This window comes from Phodopus roborovskii, unplaced genomic scaffold, assembly GCF_943737965.1.
Source record: "Phodopus roborovskii unplaced genomic scaffold, PHOROB, whole genome shotgun sequence".
Lineage (NCBI taxonomy): Eukaryota > Metazoa > Chordata > Mammalia > Rodentia > Cricetidae > Phodopus > Phodopus roborovskii.
Genome location: NW_026125052.1, coordinates 34,609,250 through 34,632,906, shown reverse-complemented (window position 1 = coordinate 34,632,906; position 23,657 = coordinate 34,609,250). Strand labels below are relative to the sequence as shown.

General features: G+C 45.8%; 1 protein-coding gene across 2 annotated transcripts in view; it reads left to right on the top strand.

The window, feature by feature from the left end:
* The window catches only part of Ogfod3 (2-oxoglutarate and iron dependent oxygenase domain containing 3), a 28,647-nt gene extending 5,383 nt beyond the window's left edge, over window positions 1–23,264 (top strand). Inside the window, exons 3-9 of one of the 2 annotated variants that reach the window (XM_051182537.1) lie at window positions 39–114; window positions 1,090–1,132; window positions 2,763–2,827; window positions 3,315–3,371; window positions 5,807–5,960; window positions 14,072–14,195; window positions 22,905–23,070. In XM_051182537.1, the coding sequence (XP_051038494.1) occupies window positions 39–114; window positions 1,090–1,132; window positions 2,763–2,827; window positions 3,315–3,371; window positions 5,807–5,960; window positions 14,072–14,195; window positions 22,905–23,041 (656 nt within the window). In that variant the 3' untranslated portion in view covers window positions 23,042–23,070. Of the gene's footprint in view, window positions 1–38; window positions 115–1,089; window positions 1,133–2,762; window positions 2,828–3,314; window positions 3,372–5,806; window positions 5,961–14,071; window positions 14,196–22,904 lie in introns of both variants that reach the window. The other variant, XM_051182529.1, reaches the window with a different exon arrangement.
* The last annotated feature ends 393 nt before the right edge of the window (window positions 23,265–23,657 follow it).

Genomic DNA, 23,657 nt, shown 5'->3' with positions numbered 1-23,657 from the left:
TGGTTGTCAGCATTTTTCCTTGACTCTCAACCCTCCAGGCTGCACCCCCAGGAAGTGTGGCAGAGGTGTCACTGACATGGTGATCACCAGGGAGGAGGCTGAGCAGATTCGCAGGTACTTACACATCTCTGTACGTTGCCTAGGGCATCCATGCAGTGGGTCTAGCAGGGAGTGGGGTGGTAGCCAGGGCAGTAACAGAGTGGAGAGAACCCTCATAGTTCTGTGGATCATCCCCAAGGGTTTTTTTTGGGGGGGTCGGAGGGCAGGCTTCCCGTTTCCTCCCTCCTGTGAGGAAATGATACGGTCTTAGCAATGTTTCTGCTGATTGAGCAGTCTAGAGCCCAGCCTCCCCTCCAGAGAGCTTACTGTGCTGTGGAAACACAGGCTCCTCCAGCCTCAGCTGACAAACGCTAGATGGTATTTCACCTCTCTGTGGTTCATGAAAGCTAGCTCAGAAGCTGCTGGTGCTGGAGTTTTCCTCGTGGGGATTTTAAAAACAAGATCTTAAAAAGAAAGATTTCCTTTTCTGACCAGCCATTCAGACTCAGCATGTGACTCTTATATTTGGCCTTTGAGTCCCATTGTCCTCCATCCTCATGCTGGTTCTGTTATGATGCCCAGCGGGGAGCCTGTTCTCTGCATCCTCCTCCTCACCCTCACCCTATATTGCTGCCATTCCTGAGGATTACAAAGCTTTACTGAGGGGTGAGTGTTCCTGGGTGGCCCTGTCAAAGTGGCCTGCTCTTCAGTAGGGTGGTCCTCTCTGGGCTGGTATGTTTCTTTTACAGTCTGAGCTGTGATTACCAAAATCTCCTTCTACCTGGGAGCTGTTGGGTCACAGACAAACAAAGACGTGTTTTTGCTATCATCAGGAGTTAGACCAGTGGTTTCCAAGCCGACCATGTGTCAATAGCAAGAGGATGATGCATCCTCAGTTTTGAAAGTTGCAGTTTTGAGTTTCTGTTTGTTTCCATCGTAAATGTTAAACCAGCAGAATCTATAAAACCAGGCACTATTATACTGATTGATGTTTTGCCTAGATACTTTATGGATAATGCTATCACTAAATTCTGACTTTATCCCCCACAGAATAGCAGAGAAGGGGCTCTCCCTAGGTGGATCGGATGGAGGGGTGAGTTGACATGATTCTTGTTCCCATTTTCTTGGTAATTTTAAATTGCTTTCCATGGAAGGGAAGGAGAAAGTGTTGTACACACAGGATCCCCTCTGTTTTCCACCACAGCCATGGGCTGATATATCCATGGTGCTTCTCAGACAGTGACTGGTGTTCCTTTTGCCTAGTGGGCACACAATATATCTCTCTTGGGAAGAGTGTGTGTTAAGTCATCTTGGCCGTCTCTTCAGGCTGTCATATGCCTGGCTTCAGGTCACACTGGCACTTTAGACATTCTGGACTGGGACAGGAAGGATGGGGAAGGGATAAGAGAACGGGAGAGAGAGGGAACTGATAAAGGAGTCCAGTTGGCTGTTGGAAAAGGCAAAGCCCCTTAAGATGCTTAGATGGATCCCACTGCAACAGGCCAGCAGAGGCCTGCCATTCTTTGCACAAGGATATATCATACAAGGAATAAGATGGTGTGTTCACGCAGCACCTATGATGTAATTTAGAAATGGGAGTTTTGCAGTTGTAATTGAGGGCAAGTCCTCCTCAGGGGCCTCAAGTCCAAGGACAGATATCTGTGTAAGAGAGAGCCAAAGGCTGGGTGGTGGTGGCTCACGCCTTTACTCCCAGCACTTGGGAGGGCAGCGGTAGGCGGATCTCTGTGAGTTCCAGGCCAGTCTAGTCTACTGAGCAAGCTCCAGGACAGCCTCCAAAGCTACAGAGAAACCTTGTCTTAAAAAAAAAAAAATCTTATGGGGGGGGGGGTTGAGCTAAATCCCCAACCCCATAAGTTCAGTAAATATTGAGTAAGCCCATGTTGTAGCCACACCTTAGCTAAGTAACTATGGAAATAAGGAAAGGGGCCTGGGTGTGTTACTACTGACCACACATGGGGTAAAATGGTCCATGTTGGTGGCTGCTTTCCTCGTGGGATACAGGGAAAGAGGTGGGCAGTGAGAGTCAGAAAACATAATTAGCAATTTCTTAAAAGCTACCGATGCGTGGTTCCATATAAAGTGTTTAACTTGGAGTCCCCCAAGAACATGTCCACATGCATCTGTGGCCAGTGTGCACAGAAAAATCCGAGGCCATCACAGGAGAGGGCAGCAGGTTTGACACACAATTCACATAGAACATAGAACTTCAGGTATCCAGGATGGGCTGGCATAGAACATAGAACTTCAGGTGTCCAGGATGGGCTGGCAGAGCGAGGCAGAGAGCAGAGAGGTCTCACAAAAGGGTGTAGTTGGTACACATGCAGAAATGTACACTTACATGCAAACTAGTCACACAGCACACTTCACACATGGACAGAATCATGTGTGTAATTTCTACCTTGAGAGACCTGGTGGAGGGAAGGAAATCAGGAGTCAGCAGGGTGGTCTGTGACTCCCTGCTGTGACACCCCCATACATGTCTAGGGAGTGTTTCTGAAAGTGTTAGGGCAAAAAGTTTGGTTTCCTTTTTGGACAGCAGAGAGAGAGAGAGAGGAGAGAGATCTGTCTAGGCAGACAGTGCACAAGTCAGGGTTTTAAGAAGCCAGAGGTAGAATGTTTGTACGGTGGATTGTGGTAACTGGGGCTCAACTTTGGCTGTTAAAGCAGCCATCAGTTGCTTTACACACATATGTCTTTTTCAGGCATCTATCCTCGACTTGCACTCTGGGGCCTTGTCTGTTGGGAAACATTTTGTGAACCTGTACAGGTGAGAGGCTGGGGGAAACAAAGAGGCAGGATGTAGGTGGCATCTGGCCTGTGGGTTTCAGGGAGCTGTGATGTCCTTCAAGGGCTAGAGAGAGTTCTCAGCCTCATCATCATCCTGTCAACTGCTGATTTCCCTCCCTCCCTCCACCTTCCTTTTTCTCCTCCCCATCCTACTCACTTTCTGTCCCTTTCCTTCTCTGTAACAAAGCGATTGCTGTAGGAATGGAATAACTCTCATGGTGTGACCACTCTACTTTTGGAGACTTGATGGTTAGTTAGGAAAGACTGATGAAAAGAAACAAGGGAGCTGGGCATGGTGGTCCATACCTGTCATCTGAAGCAGGAGGATTACCCCAAGTTGAAGATCAGCCTGAGCTGAGTGAGACCTTGTGATTTTTTTTTTTGTTGTTGTTTTGTTTTTTTTTTTTTAAGGCAAGGAAAAGATTAGTAGCATGCTATACCTGCTAATGTTATTTATTATTTCACAGATACTTTGGGGATAAAATACAAAATATCTTCTCGGAGGAGGACTTCCAATTATATAGGTAAGGAAGATGAAGTGCAAGAAGGAATGGGTGGGGCCAGATATGCAAAGTGGGCTGAGTTTGGCTCTCTGATGTCCAGTCCCGACAGGCCAGGGCAATGGATCCTGTGTGAGGGACTGAGACCTGTGGATATAGACAAAGCTCAGCTTGTCCCTGGGTAGATGGGCAGCTCCCCTAATACTTTCTAAGCCCTCTCGGTCCTGTAGCAGACATGTCCTGCTATTGATTACTGCCCAACACCTGTCACATGATTCTTGCATAGTCCTCACCCAGTGGCAGCTTCCCTATCTGGAGAATTTCAATTAAAGCTTTTATTTAAAGGTTATTAAGATGTGTATTACAAGCTGGACAGTGGTGGTGCATGCCTTTAATCTCAGCACTCGAGAGGCAGAGGCAGGTGGATGTCTGTGAATTTGAGACCAGACTGGTCTACAAGAGCTAGTTCCAGGACAGGCTCCAAAGCCACATAGAAGCCCTGTCTCCAAGAAAAAAAAAAAAGATGTGTATTACAGGGGGCTGGAGAGATGGCTCAGCAGTTAAGAGCACTGGTTACTCTTCCAGAAGACGCTGTAGATGGACTTTTCTTTCCACCAGTCTCCGACACAGAAACTCAGTATTAATTATAAATGCTTGGTGATAGCTCATGCTTATTACTTACAACTTAAATTAACCCATTTCTATTCATCTATGTGTTGCCACATGACTCGTCGCTTTTACCTGTCCTCCAGCATGTCTTACTTTTCATCTCCTGGCGGACTCCTCCGACTCTTCCCTTCCCAGAATTCTCCTGGTCTGACTCGCCCACCCAATCTCTCCTGCCCAGCTATAGGCCAGTCAGCTCTTTATTAGCCAATAAGCATAATAAATATTGACAGTGTACAAAGATCGTTCTATAGCACCATCCAGGTTCAAGTCTCAGAACCCACATGGACGCTCATGACTGTAACTCCTGGTTCCAGAAGATCTGACACCCTCACACAGACAGACATGCAGACAAAACAATGATGCACATGAAATAAAAGCAAATAAAATTATTTTAAAAAGGTAAGTATTATAGCATAGGAAGTAGTCCAGGGAGATTATATACACTATCTATTTAGGCCTGTCACTAATGTTGCCTAACTGCACTATGACATCACTCACCAGAAAGCGCACTGGTACAGGCTTTACCTGTAATCACGTGTGAGCATGTGTGTGTTGAACCAGATTGTGTTGAACCGGCCAAGACACTGAATATGCCATCAGAGCACCAAGTTCCTGCTTGCCCTTTGTAGCCCTATGCCCACTCATCTCTTGATGACGAAAAAAAATCATCTCATCATCAGCCATGTTGCCTGGAAACATAGCTAATATTTCACCTTCATTATGATCCCAGGAAACAGCTGCAGAACAAAGCCTCGGTTCTGGTCCAGAGAGCACGTGAAGGGCTTGACTAACTCTGCATACCTGGCAGTGGCAACAGTGGCTTGTCAATTATACACAGCACTGTTGCAGATGGAATGGAGCCATCAGGAGCTTTGCAGTAACTTTTGAGGGTCCCACCTTGCACACAGATCCATTCTGGGATACTCTCAAGACTTGGGACATGGCCCATGACTCTCTCCAGCTGACCAGTTGTGCTCCTAGCCCTCACTAGTTCTGTTCCTAATTTTTGTTCCTAGTATGCACACACTGGCTTAAATAGAAAGTGACCTAACATTGTAGGTCACACAATTTATAAGATATAAAAATAATATTAATAATAATGCTGAGTAGTGGTGGTGCATACCTTTAATCCCAGCACTCAGGAGGCAGCAACAGGCAGATCTCTGAGTTCAAGGCCAGCCTGGTCTGCAGAGTAAGTTCCAGGACAGCCAGGGTTGCACAGTGAAACAATGTCTCAAAATACCCAAACTAAACCAAACCAAACAAAACAAAAGAATTAACACCATCCCAAACAAAACAACAGGATACCTAATGTAACAGGAAAACAAAACTGAGCAGTTTGCTCTTGAGCATCATGGACAGACCTCCTTGAGCTACAGAGAACAGAGAGAGCACTTTCTACAAGGCCTTCCCTCCACACATAGAACCTGGACAACTGTGGACTTCTGGACAACCAAGAGCCAGCACAGCGGAACATGAAACTTGTGTTTCCTGGTGACAGTCAAGGTGACTATTGCAACAGCAAACATGAAAATTGTTGCCAACCACAGGAATGCTCCTTGCAGACATTGCCACCTGCAGATGGTATAAAAGTGAATTAAAGATGGAAAACACTAATTACTGATTTTATCCAAAGGTCTGCTATATTCTGTCTGGTTTAGTAGTTAAGTGGAGATTTGCAGTTAGGAGGAAAAGTGAAAAGAATATCTGGCTCAGTTGCGCCATTATAAAACATTTGAAGTAATTAGAACTTCCCAAATTGTCAGACTGATCCATTGCGTCCTCTGCAGGGACGTGAGGCAGAAGGTCCAGCTCACCATTGCCAAAGCTTTTGGCATCAGTGCGTCCTTGTTATATCTGACAAAGCCCACATTCTTCTCCCGAATAAATAGCACGGAAGCCCAGACGGCTCACGATGAGTACTGGCATGCACACGTGGACAAGGTGAGCATTTGGTAAGCGGGTTCTTTCTCTTGTCTGTGACTAGAATTGTAGGCATCTGCTCTGCAACATCTCTCTGCACTATTTTAGACCTCTCCTTCCTGGGGTTCTAGAGCACATTCTAAATCGGTTCATGCAACTGAGGAATTAGACTTTGTTTCCTGGTTGTCAGGGCTGGAACAGGAGGTGTGGTGGCTGCTGGGGAGCGGCATGGGCCCTTGTGGTATCCTTTGTCCTAATCTTGTTCCCAAATTCTCATACAACCTTTCTGATTGAACTGTCCCTTTCGTTACTTCTCTGGCCCGGGTCTCTGTATCCCCACAGGATGTCCTTCTCTCATAGTTTTTCCCCCCCTCCTTTTTTTTTTCTTTGTCTCCGCCTTAAGGCCTTGTCACCAGCAGCAGGGAAGCCCTGGCGTATCACTTGTGTCCTTGACCTCTGCCGCAGAAGAGAATTCAGGATGAGTCAGGGAGCAAAGCTAGAATGTTTATTGATGAAGGCTGAGGACACTTGAGGAGGGTTGGCGTTAGGAAAGGACGGTACTGAGGAGCCCCAGCGGTCTCCATGAATATGATTTGGAAGCTTTGAAGCTGTTTGGTCTGTAGCCAGGTTTAGTTATCAGGGAAAGTTTGTGCCGGCATACTTTTTCTTTCTTCTTTTCTTTTCTTTCTTTTTTTTCAAGGCTGGGTTTCTCTGTGTAGCCCTGGCTGTTCTGGAACTCACTCTGTAGACCAGGCTGGCCTTGAACTCAGACATCCCCAAAGCATGTGCCACAGCTACCAGGCTTGGCATACTTTTTCTTATCCACAGAATTTTGTCCTTGAAGTGGAGTCTTTTTTAGGTACACTGGGCAGGCTTGCTGCTGGAGAAGGGAGTACTACTAAAGACAAAGTTTTCATGCAGGGGATGTGGCCCAGTTGATGGAGTACTTTCCTGGCCTGCGTGAGGCCCAGGGTTCAAGCCCCAGCATCACATAAACTGGACAAGGTGGCTTGCACCTGTAGCCCCAGCACTTGGGAGGCGGAAGCATAGTATAGGAGGAGTACCAGGAATTCAAGATCACCTTCCGCTACATAGAGAGTTTGAGTCCAGTCTGGCCTACACGATACTGTCTCAAAGTAACACAAAGGCAAATAACTCCATTCATTAAAGAGGTCCTTCTTACTGTGTAAGTCACATGTAGGCATACCCCATAGGGCATACTTCATCGGCCACTTTAATAATCATAACGTATGATGTCTCTCAGGAAGTGGGTACCATTATTTTGCAGGTGGCTTGGTTAGTATTGTAAAAATTCCTGGGGTATCAGCCAGTGAGAAATGGGAATCAGAGCAAAGAGAGTGAGGATCCCTTTCACTTCCCACATCTCTCTATTTCCTAACTAGTTATCTGCCTTGGTTAGTGCAGCCCTGCTGAGGTCTCGCAGCCCCTGTAGGTCAGATATACCCAGTCACTGACATTAATCTTCTCTATGAAGGACCCTTCCCCTGTACTGTGGACAGCAGGCAAGGACTCCTAACCAGCATGCAGTTCGCCTGACATAGTGCCAGGTGGCTGCCAAGATGCTATGAGAAAGCGGAAGGCCACCCACCACTCCTGTGCCATAATCTGCTGCCATCTTTTCTTCTGAGCATGGGTTTAGGAGGGTCCTTTACAGTATATGATGGTAGGCTGGTTTTTAAGGAGTCAGAACAGGGCAGGGGTCCTGCATGCTACCACGGTTGCTGCTGCTGCTCCCTTTTCCCTGGGTGTTTTGATGTTTGTTGTGGTTGGTTCATCTTTGCTTTTCCGGGACAAGGTTTCTCTGAGTAGCCTTGGCTGTCCTTGAACTTGTTCTGTAGACCAGGCTGACCTTGAACTCACAGTGCTCTGCTTCCCGAGTGCTGGGACCAAAGGCATGCAGCACCCCTACCCGGCTCATCTTTGCTTTCTTTAACTTGAGTTTCACTGCTGAAGCTACCAGAGTCAGTGCCCTGTTGGCTTGCAGGGTTCATGTTACTTTGGTTTAGCATAGGGGGGGTGATGCTTGATTAGGGAGCACCCAGCTCATGAGGTCAAGCCAGATCCACCAACAGAGACTGACACCCACAGACTGCATTGTGTCCTGTTGAGTTTAGGGAATATTTCTCCATGCCTCACTGACCTGCTGCTCACAGCCGGATTTCCATCCCTCTTAGGAGATGACCATTGTCATGGTGACTGGTCAGGGCACAGAAGCATCGGGGGAGAGCAAGGTCTGGACTTGCTCAGGAGGTACTGGCCTTGTGTTCTTCATCAGGGTCCTGTGCTCACAGTGACATCAGGGCTGACCCTTCACTTGATTCTGTCCTTCAACTCAGGATGCAGGCAGTGAGGAATCGAGGATGGCGTGGGAGGGTGGTAATGGCTTAATGCCTGCAGCTGATTCTTGTAGTCTCATTATTCTTATCTCCTACCCCAGACTTGCTAATTGAATGATTCATCAGGCTGGAAAGTGTTCTAATGTGATTGAGATTCCGTGCACGTCACACATTGCTGTGTTTGTGGCACATCTCACTGGTCACATTTATTAACTGGATGTAGTTTTGTGATTGTTCTTGCTGACATTACTTGGAAACAGCTCTGTGTGTGGCAGGCACTGGAAACTTCCATGTAGAACCTGCCATCTGCAGTATGTTCTGAGGATCCCCCAAGTAGCTCCTCAGAAATGGCTTCAGGCATCTGAGGATATGCTGGAATTCTGTCTTGGTGCCTTTATGTAAGCCCAGCAGCAATGGTCAGAGCCCAGAACTTTCCAGGACCCCATGCTGTCTCCCCAAATCACGTCTACATGAGGAGGTCCCTGGTTTGCTTCTTGTAGGAGCTTGGACACAGTTCTTATTTCATAAAATATGGACCAAGGGGCTCTTGAGTAAGTGTCGATCTGCAGGCACCAGCATGGAGCTGACAAACTGAGGAGATTTCTGACCCTGAGTGAAGTCTGTCCTTTTAGAAGCTTAGCTGCAAAAATCATTCCTCTCTCTCCTGGCTTGTTATTCCAGCCTGGGGATGGTCATGGCTACTGTGACACAGTTTGCTCTCTGTCCAACATGACCTTCTCTACTTGTAACACCCTCCCGTGACAGTTTTCCCATCTGCAACTGACCCAGCCCCTGAACTAACATAACTAGCCCAAGAAAGCATGCACACGGTCTTTCTCTCCCTTTTTTGAGACAGGGTTTCTTTGTGTAACAGCTCTGACTGTCCTGAAACTCAGCTTTTTGACCAGGCTGGCCTGTAACTCACAGAGCTCTGCCTGTCTCTGCCTCCTGAGTGCTGGAATTAAAGGCATGCACCACCACCCAGCTCTCTCTGTCTCTCTCTGTCTCTGTCTCTCTCTCTCTTTCTTTCTCTCTCTCTCTAAGACAGGGTCTCATTGTATATCCTTGACTAGCCTGGAACTCACTAAACCAGATTGGTCATGAACTCATAGAGTTCTTCCTGCTTCTGCCTCCCAAGTGCTACAACTAAAGATATGCATCACCACACATGGCCAACTTTTTCTTTTATTCTTTGGTGCTTTGGATGGAATCCAGGACCTAAAGTATTCTAGGAAAGCTCTGTTCCCTGAGCTATATCCCAGTCTCTCAATGATGTTTCTCTAGTGCATTTTTGTTTTTTGTAGGGGTTTTGCTGTTGTTTATGTGTATGAGTGTTTTCCTTGCATGAGTATGTATGTACCACTTACATGCCTGATGCCCATGAAGGACAGAAAAAGGCATGAGATCCCCCTGGAACTGGGGTTATAGATGGTTATGAGCTGCCATGTGGTTTCTGGGAGCCAAACTTGGGTCCTCTGGAAGAGTAGCCAGCACTCTTAACTGCTGAGCCATCTGTCCAGCCCTATGTGCAGTTTTTAATTATTCTTTTTAATTGTGTATATGTGTGAGTGCATGTAGGTATGTATACATGAAAGGTTGCAGGTGTCTTGGAGGCTGGAAGAGGACTTCAGATCCCCTAGAACTATAGCTACTCCAAGTGTAAGCTGCTGGATGTGAGTGCTGTGGAAACCAAACTCAGGTCCTCAACAAGAGCAGCAAGAGCACTTACCCACTGAGCTACCTCTCAGACTCCTCTACGTGCAGTTCTGAACACTTGGGAAAGCTTTAAGATGGTTTTCTGGTGCTAGGTTACTGCTTGGTGGTAGAGTGTGAGCTTAGTTACTGTACTTGGAGAGTTTGGGGCCATTATTTCTTTAAACAGGCTTTGCCACACTGTCTTTTCTCTTCCTTTCATGGGACTTGGTGACAGAACACCAGAGCTTTAGCTATGTCCCAAGGCTCCATTCCCCAGTTGATGGGAGATGTCATACCTTACTCCTAACACCCAGTTCTCTGTTCTCCAGGGCTGCTCTGTTCCCATCCAAGGCTTATACAAACCTCCCTCTCCCATCAGCTGAGATCTAATCCAATGTGCTTTCCAAACTGAAGAATTCCATTTGTTTTGCAATTGCGTAGTCCAGCCAGCCGTAAGCTTGCTGCACAGCTGAGACTAACACCAGCATGCCTGCCTTCCCTCAGTGGGGCGCCCTCCACCTCTGGAGTGACATCACAGGGTGGCACCAGCACACCTGCCTTCCCTCAGTTCTGTCTCTGCCTGGAAGATCGTGGTTACTGCCTGTCTTAAAAGTCTTCCAGGAGCCCGGTGGCCCATGACTAAATTCTACCTTTCTGTCCAGGAACCAGAGCAGCATCTGAGGCTTGCGTTTCCTAACTAGATGTTTGCTTTGGCCAGCCTGGTATAGAGTGGGTTCCAGGACAGTCAGAGCCACATAATGAGTCACTGTACTGGGGGGGAAATGCTTCAGTGAAACAGAACTATTTGGAAATTTGAGTGAGTACCACAGTGTTCCACAGAGCACCGTGCTTCATTTTAAAAGGTAATGTATCTTACAAGGTTCAAAAGTGAAAAGAACTCAAGACAAGAACATCTTCCCGAGAAACCCTTCACTTGCCCAAATCAACCCAATGGCCATGGCCAGATTTTAGAATTCATTCTCTAACTACCTACCTTCTTTGTTTGTTTGTTTGTTTTGTTTTGTTTTTTAAGACAGGGATTCTCTATGTAGCCTGGAACTTGCTTTATAGACCAGGCTGAGCTTGAATGCAGAGATTTACCTACCTTTACCTCCTGAGGGCTGAGATAAAGGCCTGTGCCACTACCACCTGACATCTCCAACTACTTTTATACAAAAACAAAACAAAACAAAAAAACAAATGCATAAAATACCATGTTTTGTCATTTATAGAGAATCACATTTTCTTAAGTTGTTTCCTTTTCTGTTAAGCAATTGATGGGGAATTTGATTTTGAAGCCAGTGATCTTATTCACAGAACCTTGACATCAGCATGTCTACATCTGTGGTGCTCTCCTCTCTCTTTTTAAACGTAATTTAATTCATTATTATCTGGCTTGGCCTATCATGGTGAATGTGCAGAATCCAGAAGACAGTTTTGTAGAGCTGGTTCTTTCCTTCCGTCTTTATACAAGTTCCAGGGGTTGAACTACTCAAACTTTACCCAGAGAGTCATCTTATCCTTTTCATTGGTTTTTAATGAAATTAGGTATTCAGATACTGAAATATCATTTAAACAACGTTTTAAAAACATTTATTATCATTATTGTGCGTGCATGTGTGTGTGTGTGTGCGCATATCCATGGCATGTATGTGTGGGGGTCAGAGGACAACTTTGTGAAATTGATTTTCTTCTTCCACCTTCTCATAGGCTCAGGGAATTGAGCCCAATCACCAGGCTTTCACGTCAGTGGCTCACATTTACCCACTGACCATCTCACTGGCCCTGAAGTGTCTTAACTACTGTGCTTCCCAGCTCCCTTCTTACTAGCAGCAGTCAGTCACATTTGGGTTAATACACAATACATTTAACAGTAAAGAATATTCTACTTCTGACTGTGTCACATTTAATTCACAGTCACCAAACATTTGTGTCCAGTCTTTGGCTCCCACAATTCATGCTACTGGGAGCAGAAGGGCAGGTGGTGGCTGTGGACAGAGGTTTCTGTCGCTATCTCTCCATCTCCCAGTTTTATTTTTTGTTTAAAGTTTTATTTATTTGGTGTATGTGTGCTTCTGTCCTGTGTGTGTGTGTGTGTGTGTGTGTGTGTGTGTGTGTGTGTGTGCGCGCGTGCATGCATGTGTAGGTCAGACAACAATGTGCAGGAATTAGTTCTTTGTTTCTACCATGTTGGTTCTAGTATCAGGCTTGGTAGAAAATGCCTTCATTTACCAAACCATCTTGTCAGCTCCCAGTCTTGGTTTTCCACAACTGCACCAACAACAAATGACTTTGATGATTCTAGTTCTGTGGATTATGTAAGTAACAAAGTATGTAACAAACTAATTTTGTCTGATTTCAAAGCCTTGCATTTCTTGCAGTGCTGTCTCAATGCATATGGTAGGAGTAGTCTATCAACTGTCCATGATTGATCCTGCTTCAGTGACCATTCTCCTAAAAGTCAGTAGATTTCATACTGTGTGTGTGTGTGTGTGTGTGTGTGCAGTGTACACTCATGTGTGAAGGGCAAAGGTGGATATTGTGTGTCCTGTTCTATCACTCTCCACTTTATTCCTTTGAGACGGGGTCTCTCGCTGAAGCCAGAGCGAGGCCGGCAGTCAGCAAGCCCCAGAAGTCCTCTTATTCCCACCCCCAACAGCGCTGTGGTTTCAGATGTATGCACAGCTGTGCCCAACATTTTATGTGAGCTCTAGGGATTCAAAATCAGACCCTCATATAGGCAAATGTTGTTGCCCCTGAACCTTCTCCCTAAACTCCCCTTCGTGTGTGTGAGGCTGACCTCAGATTTGCTATGTAATCGAGGATGACTTTAAACTCTTGATACAGGCATGCATGGCCATGCCCAGCTTACTCTGTGTCTCCTGTTTAATGTAGTTCTATTTTATGTTTTGTGTTGTGGTAGCAGGGTTTTCCATGCTCACGTCACTTTGATGTAAAACCAATTTTCTGAGACATTGTTAAGTATAAATTCTGCTGAAGTTTTCCTATATTCAATTGCTCTGTTCTAGCTATACCTATCTTAATTTGGGCTCTCCAGAGCAAAGTGTGGGTAAGAACTGGTGTGGGAACTCTTGTAGGGGTGTATGCAAGAGCGGGAGGGTGGGAGGAAGTGACCAGTTACACTGAACCAGCACAGGAACCAGGGGTGCAGCTTTTCCCACGATCAACTGACTCCTGATTGGTCTGTCCAGTGGCACAGTAGAACTGAACAGGACAGAAGGGACAGTCCTCCTGCCCCCAGCCCCGACTCTGTGGGCATCCTGGGTACAAGCCTTCATATTCTGGGGTTAGTATCACCTTGTTCCATGGAGAAAGCTACAAGGCCTCAGGGAGTCCATCAACTCACTGTACCTGAACTGGAGCCCAGCACTAATGAGTGATGCAGCAGGCTCCTCTCTGCCCATGGCCCTGCTCAGTCAATGCTGCCACCTCTTTCTCAAGACCCACATCATGGCCCCCAGGGTGATGTTATGCACTGTGTGCGCTCCAGGAATGTGAGGGCCTGAAGCACAGATGAGCATGAGCAAGCTTGCTCCCGCACCTAGTGGAGCATGCTAGTAACATACTGGCAGGTGTCTGAGCCTTTCCTAAGGTTCCCAGAGATGCCACATTCCCAAAGAGACCATAGAATGGTGGGTGCCAGGGGCTAGGTTTATAGAAAGTTTGGGGCTATCCCACGGTTGACCACAGTTGACATGCCTTTTTACTACATTGCTATGCTCAGGGTTGGAGCCAGTTTGCACCAGTGTCTGTTCTGTGCTCATCACCCCTTCGTGCAGCTTAGCTGGAGCTTAGTTGGGTCCAAAGCCTCATTTCTGGGGCTGGAGAGATGACTCAAGGGTGAAGAGCACTCGCTGACACCGTAGAGGGGATCCACACTGCATGGCTTACAACAGCCTATAAACTCAAGCTCAAGAGAATCCGATACCCTCTTCTGTCCTCGTTAGACACCTTAACACACGCGGCATACACAGACACATAAAGCATAAGAAATAATACAGCCTCATAAGTTCCTCATAAGAATTGAGAAGTCTAACCCGCTCATGCTTCGCCCCACAGGTGACCTACGGCTCCTTTGATTACACTTCACTGCTTTACCTGTCTGATTACTCAGAGGACTTTGGTGGAGGGCGCTTTGTGTTTATGGAGGAAGGGTCCAACAAGACAGTGGAACCCAGAGCCGGTAGGTCACGGGCTGGTGGGTTGCCCTAGGGTATGGGATACATGTAAATGAGCTTGATAACATCTATGCATGTTTATAAGCATGTATACACACACATACACACTATGGGCGAGGTGGGCTTTATTCCAGGCAATATTACACTTGTGGAATGCCTACTCCAATGGGTGTTACGAGCAGGATTTCTCACCAGCCTGGTCCCAGTGCCCCACCAGCCCCAAATAACACACAGAGATGCTATATTTGATATAATGCTGTTGGCCTGTCACTAGTTTCTTATCAGCTAGCTCTGTCTTAAATATTAACCCATTTCTATCAATCTAAGTATTTCCACGTGGTCTTATCTTACCAAAGAGAAGGCCCGGAGTTCTGCTCTCTTTCCGTCCTACATGCTGACTCCTCCCTACTACTTCCTCGAATCCTCCTTGTCTCCTAGTCCTGCCTATCTTGCCTTCCTATTGGCCAACAGTGCTTTATTCATTAACCAATAAGAGAAACATATTTATAGAATGACATCTCCCATCATCTCCTCTTTTCTGTCTAAATAAAAAGATGGGTTTTAACCTTAACATAGCAAAATATATAACAAAACAGTTATCAAATAAGAACCACAGTTAATAATGTTTAGTCCATTAACATTTAGCAAGATTTAAAGAACATATTCCATCATCTATTCTATCTTTGTGAGTCTAAAGTGTTATATGTAACTTGTCTTTAATCCTAAGTAAGGAAAACTACAACCATACCTATCTGTCTTCAACTCCCTCAAAGACCACAGCAGGATAATATATAAACTCTAGAAATGACAGAGACATCTTGCTACCTGATCAGTCACCTGAAGTTCTTCTTCAATGTTCTATCTTCAGCCTATAGGCCATAGTGTGTCTGGCAGACTCCTCAGTAAAGCAGGAAACTTTAAACTGTCCACTTGTATTGGCAGTTTGTCAGTCACTTTTCTCTGTGTCCTGCAGACTGTCTGGCAGACTCTTCCATGAAGCAGGAACCCTGTAGCAATGTCCATCTTGCATCAGCAGTCATTTTTCTGTGGGTCCTGCATGTCCAGTTTATACAGCATAAAGTCAAACAGTCCAGACAAGAGCAGTTTCTTGCCCAAATGTCTAGTCTTGCCATATTGGAAGTAAACTCCATAATAAGTTTCTTCAATGTCCATCTTCCTTTCTGATGCGGGTGGTATTGCCAGGAGCAGTTATGCCTCACTGTCAAGAAAAACCCTAAACCATTTTAAATGCCATATTCTGAAGGTCTTTGAAAGGTTTGAAGAATGCCTATCCATCTCAAATACATCTCTGTGTATCTTGATAAACCTAATTAATTTAACTATAAGTTTTGATTATTATAGACAATTATCTATAATCAGTACTAAATTATACATTACATTTTTAAATGACCTATATAAACACAATACCTAAACAAGAGGAGAAATATACGTATCACAAAATTGACCTTAAATTTGTATCAATAAATGAAAATCCATTCCAAAACAAAGTATTTATATCTATACCACAATCCCCTTTTTACCTTTAAAAAGAATTGGTTGTGCTCATTAACCATTTATAACCAACCTCATTTAAATGAAAACAAACAGTTATAAACAATATTTTGGAATTTGGACATCGTTCTTTCCAAACTACTTCCTGCTGGTAGGGGGCGCTGTCATGGGGATCCTAAGAAGATGCAGAAATGCTAGCTGTAGTGGTTTGCAAGGCTGCCTTGTCCCAACTGTTTTGAATGTTGAATCATCTGGGATGCTGTTTCAGGGGGTCTTGCTTGATCAAACCATGTTAGTCTGGAAGGAATCCACAGCTTTTCATTCTCTGTGGAAACAAAAATAGAAATCCTTTTCCCCAGTAACCTGTCCTTGGACTTAAATTTTGGAGTCAACGCGTTTTTAAAATATATAAATTGGATTAATCCAGCAGCATTTGTTTTAACAGTTGTTGCTATTTCCTCAGCAAACAAAATCTTTTTGTGCTTTCCATCTTTACATGGATTTTTTATTACTCTATTTCTTTTAATTTTATTTTTTTCATTTTTGAGACAGGATTTCTTTGTATAACTTTTATCTGTCCTGGAATTAACTCTGTATACCAGTTTTACTTTGAAATCACAGAGATCTGCTTGCCTCTGTCTCCCGAGTGCTGGAATTAAAGCCATGTACCACCATTTCCAGTTACTCTCTTTAGCTGCACATACACACCATTGAATTGTTAGCAGTGCTTCTTAAAAGCCATGCAGTCTTTTGCTGCTTATGCTGAGTCAGCAAAACTCCCTTAAAGGATCCATGCAAGTCTCTGCTTGTCTCTAGCAAAACAGAGTCCAACTGAGAAAAATATTGCTACCAAAAAGACTTGTTTGTCTCTGTTATTTTGTTTTAAAAATCTTTTCTTAAACTTTTGTTAAGTTTTAAGTGAAAGTTTTTAAGCCACATTGCGGGGCGCCGTCTTGTTATGAGCGGTTTTCCCACTGTCCTGGTCCCAGAGCTGCTCCAGCCCCAAATAACACACAGAGGCTCTATATTAGATATAAAGCTGTTGGCCTCTACTAGCATTACTTATTGGCTAGCTCTGTCTTAAATATTAACCCATTCCTTTAATCTAAATATTTCTACATGGTCTTATCTTACCGGAGAGAGGGGCTGGTGCATAACTGATGTGGCATCTCCAAGCCTTTGAAAATGGCTTTGAAATCAAAAGGCAGGATGGAAAATTAAAAGGCACTGTCTTCCTTCTCCTTGGGTTGGCATTAAGCATGGTACAGGCCATGTCTATATCCTATAGGTAGCTGGGACTCAGGGACTCATGCACTGTGATGTGAGCCTCTATTGATGGGTTCAGGGCCTAAGAACAGAATGGATAAGTGAAGGGTGGGTCCAGAGAAGAGCGCTGCTTTCCACATGGTAGGGGTGACCACCATGGAGGCTGAACAGGATGGGTATGGCATTGCAGACCGGCACGAGAGCTGGCTGCAGCCCGGGAGTTAGGAGCTGTGGGGACATGTCATAGTCACTGTCCCATTGCTATGAAGAGACACCATGACCACAGCAACTTTTATAAAGGAAAGCATTTAATTGGGGCTTGCTTACAGTCTCAGAGGTGTAGTCCATTGTCATCATGGCAGGTAACATGGCAGCATGCGGGCAGACAAGGTGCTGGAGAAGTATCTGAGAGTTCTGGGTCCTCAGGCAGCAGGACGGAGAGACACTGGGTCCGGCTCGGGCTCTTGAAACCTCAAAGCCCACCCTCAGTGACACCCTTCCTCTAACAAGGACACAGCTACTCCCAAAAGGCCGCATCTCCTAATCCTTTGAAATAGTGCCTCTTCCCTGTGACCAGGCATTAAAATCTATGATCCTATGGAGGCCGTTCTCATTTGAACCACCACAGATCATCACTATTTACCAGCTAGGGCTTTGGGGGGGGGAACGGGGAGTCTCTCCTGAGGTAATAGGAACCTGTTTTGGGACCCTGGGACCTGTCTAGGCCTGTTTGGTGGTCAGGAACCAGGCTGCTCCCTAGATGACAGTAAAAGCTAATGGACTATGTCAACTTCCGGCTTCACCTGCTAAGGAAAAGGTGAGGAATTAAGCACACCACCAGTGTCATCCCTGTGAGAAGCATACCCAGTACCTCCTTTTAAAAGCCATGGTAAAACTTAAACTATAGAAAGAACAAATATTTAATTTCATAATGAATTCCCTAGGATCACAACAATGGGCCACATCCATGACAATGGAGCCCCTTCCTGGGCTTCTGGCAGGTCCTCTGGCCATCTCTGGGCACATCGTTCCTCTCCTCATACCTGTTTTGGCCACTGCCCAGCCAGGTGCTCAGAACTCAGCACCCGAAGTTCATTATGAAATTAATTATGAATCATGGCTCTCCAAGGGAAGAGCTGAGGGTAGGGTCCTGGTGAGCTGGGCAAGTTTCCTGCCATTCTGGCAGTCTGAAACACACACACAGGGCCCTTCTGACTAGGTACTCACTGAGCCTTAGTGGCCAGGGTTTTTATTGGATGTTGGTAAATAGAAAATGGCTGACACCCCCTCCAACCTGTGGAGCTCTGGCCATTAGAGGTTGGGCTTATTCCATATGGCCATGGACCCTGCTGTAAACCATACAGCTGGCTAGACTCTGTGGTGGGGCCCACAATCCAGGTCAGCGGAAGCTATGATCAGTCCTGTCTCTGAAAGAGCTAAGGTGTGGTCAGTCAGCTGTTCATTTCCTCCCTAGGGAAGGAGCTGTGTTGCTCACGGATCGCCTTTTAGGGGTCCCAAGCACTTTATGGACTGAAATCCAGCAAAGCTTTGGTGTCTGTCACCTGTCACTCAGGGACTGTGATTACATGCAGGATTCTAGAAACCTAGGTCGCTTTGTGATTTGGTTTTTCAGTTGCCAAGTTCATCCCGGCTTTAAGGAAGTGGGTAGCCATCAGACAGCGCTTCCCAGGGGTAGTGGGTGTCATACAGTCCCCTGCTCTGAGAACTGGGGTGTTCTTACTCATCATGCTTGGTTGTGCTTGTCAGTCTGTCCTTGTCAGTCTGTCCTTGTCTCTGCTCTGGGGCTGATGTTTTCATTCCATTGTAAGGGTCCTACCATTTTGTGACTCCAAGGCCTCTTTCACATACCTGTCATTTCAAAGAAATGGTCTTTTGAACTGTCAGAGTTAAGTGGAGTTCATTAAAAGCCAGTGAAGTCTGAGGCCCACATTAGCCTGTATCAGCATTACTACCATCATTAGGGGTACTGGAATTATAGACAAGAGCTACCATGCATGGCACTTAAAGTGTTTTTTAAAGATTTATTCGTTCTTATTTTATGTGTGTGTTAGCCTTGATATTGTATATACCCTGTGTGATTGCAGTGTTCACAGATGCCCAAAGAGGACACCAGATCCCCTGGAGGTACAGATGGTTGTGAGCAGGCATGTGGGTGCTGGAGATTGCACCTAGGTCCTCTGCAAGAGCAGGAAGTGCTCTTAACTACTGAGCTATCTCTACCCTATTTTTTTTTTTTTAAATAGACTCTCAGATATCTCACAATACCTCAGGCTAGCCTTGAATTCACTCTATGGCCAAAGGTGACTTTGAACTGATTCTCCTGTCTACGTTTCCCTCTCAAGTGCTAGGATTACAGATGTACACCACCATTCCCAGTTAATTCAGTGCACAGGAGCAAACTTAGGACTTTATGCATGCTAGGCAAGCTCTCTCCCAGCTGAGCTACATCCCCAGTGAAATGTTTGCTTTGTTTTTTTTTTTTTTTTAGCAGGGTAAAGGGATTTAACCATCAAGTAAAGGGGCTAGTGACCTCAAGTTCGTCTTGGAGGTGTTAACGTAGGCTTTGGTTTAAACAGAGGGTAAGAGGTGTTCATAATGAAGCAGCCATAGACAAGTTTAGGTATAGTTACCCATTGTCTCCATTCTGGTTCTCCAGAGTGTTATGCAGTTGTTTCAGCCATTACTTCTGCTGCAGAGGGCCTTCTCGCCTGCACAGATAATTAATTACCTTCATCTGGAGGATGGTCTGTCCTAGGAGAGTCTAGCAATAAAAGGTGATTGCAGGTTTAGGTTAATCAGACGGTCAGATGGTCAGATGGAGATAGTTTTCAGTGATGATCATGCCTACAAAACCCAAGCAGGAGTCTAACACAAAGTAAAGGATACAGACACAAAATGGAGACAGAGATGTCAGGTTTTTGTTCTGCTTTTAGTTACCCATGGGTCCAAGTGTGGAATATGAGCTTCTTAGCAAAACAAGTCCCTGAATGCCTGTTATACTGCTGCATCTTGGTAAAGGATAGCTGTAGCTGGAAGTTTTCTGTCCCATCTGCCAGTCCCACGGCCAATTATAAAATAATCACCCAGAGGCTTAATATTAATTATAATTGTTCAGCCAATGGCTCAGGTTTATTACTGGCTAGCTTTTACATTTAAATGAACCCATTTCTTTTGTTTGTTTGGGGTTTTGTTTGTTTTGTTTTTGTTTTTGGATTTGAGAACTTGCTCTCTAGACCAGTAGACCAGGCTGGCCTCATACTCACAAGAGATCTGCCTGCCTCTGTCTCCTGAGTGCTGGGATTAAAGACATGCACTACCAACACCCAGCAAATTAACCCATTTCTATTAATCTGTGTATTGCCACATGGCCCATGGCTTACCATAGGTGTTCTGGCATCATGTTCTTTTGGCAGCTGCTGGGGTCTCTCAACTCTGACTTCTTTTTCCTCTGTATCTCTGCTTGGATTTCCCACCTAGCTATATTCTTCCCTGCCTTAGGCCAAAGCAGCTTTATTCATCTCCCAATAAAAATCAACACATATTCACAGTGTACAGAAGGACATCCCTCATCAGATATCACATAGCCAAGAACTATGAAAGAGACAAAGATAAGGTCTCATTATGTAGCCCTGGCTAGCCTAGAACTAGGTATGTGGACCAGGCTGGCCTTGAACTCACAGAGACCTGCCTGTCCTTGCCTCCTAAGTGATGGGATTAAAAGCATGGGGGCATCCAAGCAAATACCACTTTAAAAAGAAAATTCAGTTCCTACTGCTCCTCACAAGAAGCCAACCACTATCTCTTGTATATGTCTCCTATATGTCTCCCCCCTACGCCCCTGCTACTTTCAAGAGTTTCAGTAATTTTATTTCATCAACTTGACTGCATTTTTCCTGTTTTGGAGTTTGCTATAGTTTTGATTCGTTTGTCCTTTTTTGTTTTGTTTTGTTTTGTTTTAATCCCAATGTGAATCTCTTCTAAACCTGATGTTGCCATGCGGCTTCCTATCATCCCAAGCTCAGGAGCCGCCGTTACCCTCCACTGTTTTCCCCTCTGTACCGCTGCTGCTATGTGTTAAAACACACAGGAATGCCTGGGCCTCTGCACTCTAGCTATGTGTAAGATGCACAGCAGTGCCCGGGCCTGTGGGAACCCCTCTCTTACCGAATGCTGCTACACAGGGGTGTGTCTGTCATCATGGAGGAGCAGAGAGGGCAGATAGGAAGGGGGGGCAACTGTCTCAGATACCCCCTCCATAGGGTCCCCTGTGCACTGAGGTTAGGCTGCCTGTTTGTACATCTCAGGTAATGTGGGATGCCCTTCTGTATGCTGTGAATATGTGTTGCTTTTAATGGTTGATGAACAATCTGTTTTAGCCCACAGCAGGATAGAATATAGCTAGACTGGAAATCTAAACAGAGATTCAGATTTTAAAAGCTGCTTGAGAGAGAAAGGCGCTATGTGACATAGCTTGGCTGGAGGGTTTTTTTATTGGGGGGAAGTGGTTGGGGAAAGGAGGAAGGGGAGAAGGTATACCAGCCTCTGGGGACAGGAAGGGTAGAAGAGAAGAGAGAGGCAGGATGGAGAAAGACAGAGAGACAGGCAGAAAAGCAGAGGGGGGGGGCAGATACAGGGATAGAGGCAGGCAGGATCCCTGAGTTTGAGGCCAGGCTGGTCTACAGAGTGAGTTCCAGGACAGTCAGAGCTACACAGGGAGACCCTGTCTCAAAAATAAAAAAAGTTCACAAAGCTGAGTGCAGCGTTTATCAGTAATTTATCAGTAAGCACTTAAGTAAAAGTATATGCAGGCCAGGTAGATATTCAAACAAAGAAACACTCTTCTAGAATAGAAGTTTAGAAGGACTCTCAAGATGGGTCATCTATTTTGACATGCTTCTGGGTTGCTAGGACAACATTACTATCCTCCATGATTGATTCTTTAAAATTCTTATTTCCATTTTACATGTATGGGTGTTTTGTCTGCATGTATGTCTGTAAACCATGGGCAGTGCCTGTGGAAGTCACAAGAAGCATCAGACTCCCCAGCGCTGAAGTTAGAGCCAACTGTGAGCAGCCATGTGGATGCTGGTAATCACACCCAGGGTTTTCTGGAAGAGCAGCCAGTGCTCTGAACTGCCGAGCCTTCTCTCCAGCCGGTGCTGATATCTTGCTTGTACAAATAAAGCCTGTCTGAAGATCAGAGAATGGAGCTTGCCACTAGCTAACCATAAAGGTCTGGAGGTCCATACAGACAGGAAGTGAGCTAGCTGGCTGGAAACAGGATATAACCAGGGAGAAAACAGGAACTCGCTCTCTTGTCTGTTGAGACACTAAGGAGGTAAAGTGTGGTGGTGGTTTGCTCCTTCTCTCTGATCGCTCAGCATTTTCCTCTATATCTGACTCTGGGTTTTTATTACAATTCAACCAATTCAGAACTCCTTTTATGCCGGGCGTCCGTGGTACATGCCTTTAATCCCAGAACTCGGGAGGCAGAGGCAGGCGGATCTCTGTGAGTTGGAGGCCAGCCCCGTCTATAGAGTGAATTCCAGGACCCTGTCTTGAAAAAAAAAAAGAAAAAGAAAAAGAAAAAAAAAAAAAGAAACCCAAAAGAAAAAAGAAAACGCCTTTTTCTCCAGCCCCTGTGATTAGTTTTTATTTCCACCTGTTAGACCTGGAAGGCCGATAGCGAGCCTCTGTCTCCCTGCCATAGAAAGTCGACATAGCCATGAAGACTGGGGGGGTCCCTATCCCTCCCTGATGCAACCAGCACTGCTGGTTCAGTCCTGTAAGTCCTCTGGCTTTCGTAATTGTAGTTGGGGGGTCAGGGTCTCCATCTTGTCCAGGGCTGTTGTGTTCGTTGCTGTGTTCGTCCTGCAAGCGTGCCTGGAGGTCAGCTGTCTTCTCTGTCCCCCCAGGTCGAGTCTCATTCTTCACCTCGGGCTCTGAGAACCTGCACCGCGTGGAGAAGGTCCTGTGGGGCACCCGCTATGCCATCACTATCGCTTTCACCTGCAACCCCGACCACGGCATCGAGGACCCAGTACTCACATAACGAGCTAGGCTGGGCCCCGAGGACCATGGGTAGAAGCCTGTTGGGAGCACCCCAGTGTTGGGACGCAGCCCCGCCAATGAAGGCACTCGGACGCCAGGCCGAGTGTGTGCCCACCCTCCCATTTCAGCCCATTGCTGCTGGACAGAGTGCCTTATGAATTAGCCTGAATTTGATTTGCTGATGTTCTTATCTTCTCGTCTGTGAGTAAATCAAGGAAAGAGACTCTCACCTGGTAGCTCTGAGCGTATGCCATGGCTGGCAGGCCTCATTCCTCTGGAGGGATCCCCGTGTAGGGAAGAAACACCCATCTGTTAGTGGAACTAGATATCTTGGCCCAGCCCACATAGCCCACTGAAGGTAGTAAGTTCTAGAATAGACTAGACAAAAAGGAAGGGGCATAGGAACAGGAATGGTGGCTCTTTGGAGAAGGCTGCAGCCGTTGTTATGGCTGGGAGCCTGAGAAGTTTCATGGGTGAAGTGTAGGTAGTTCCGTGCACTTGTTGGGGAGGTGGGGATCCAGTGGCCACACCTGAGGACCATCCTATATTCAGTCTTGCTGTGCTGGGCCCTGTCTGTCACCAGCATTATCCTCAATAGTACAAGTCCAAGCATGTCC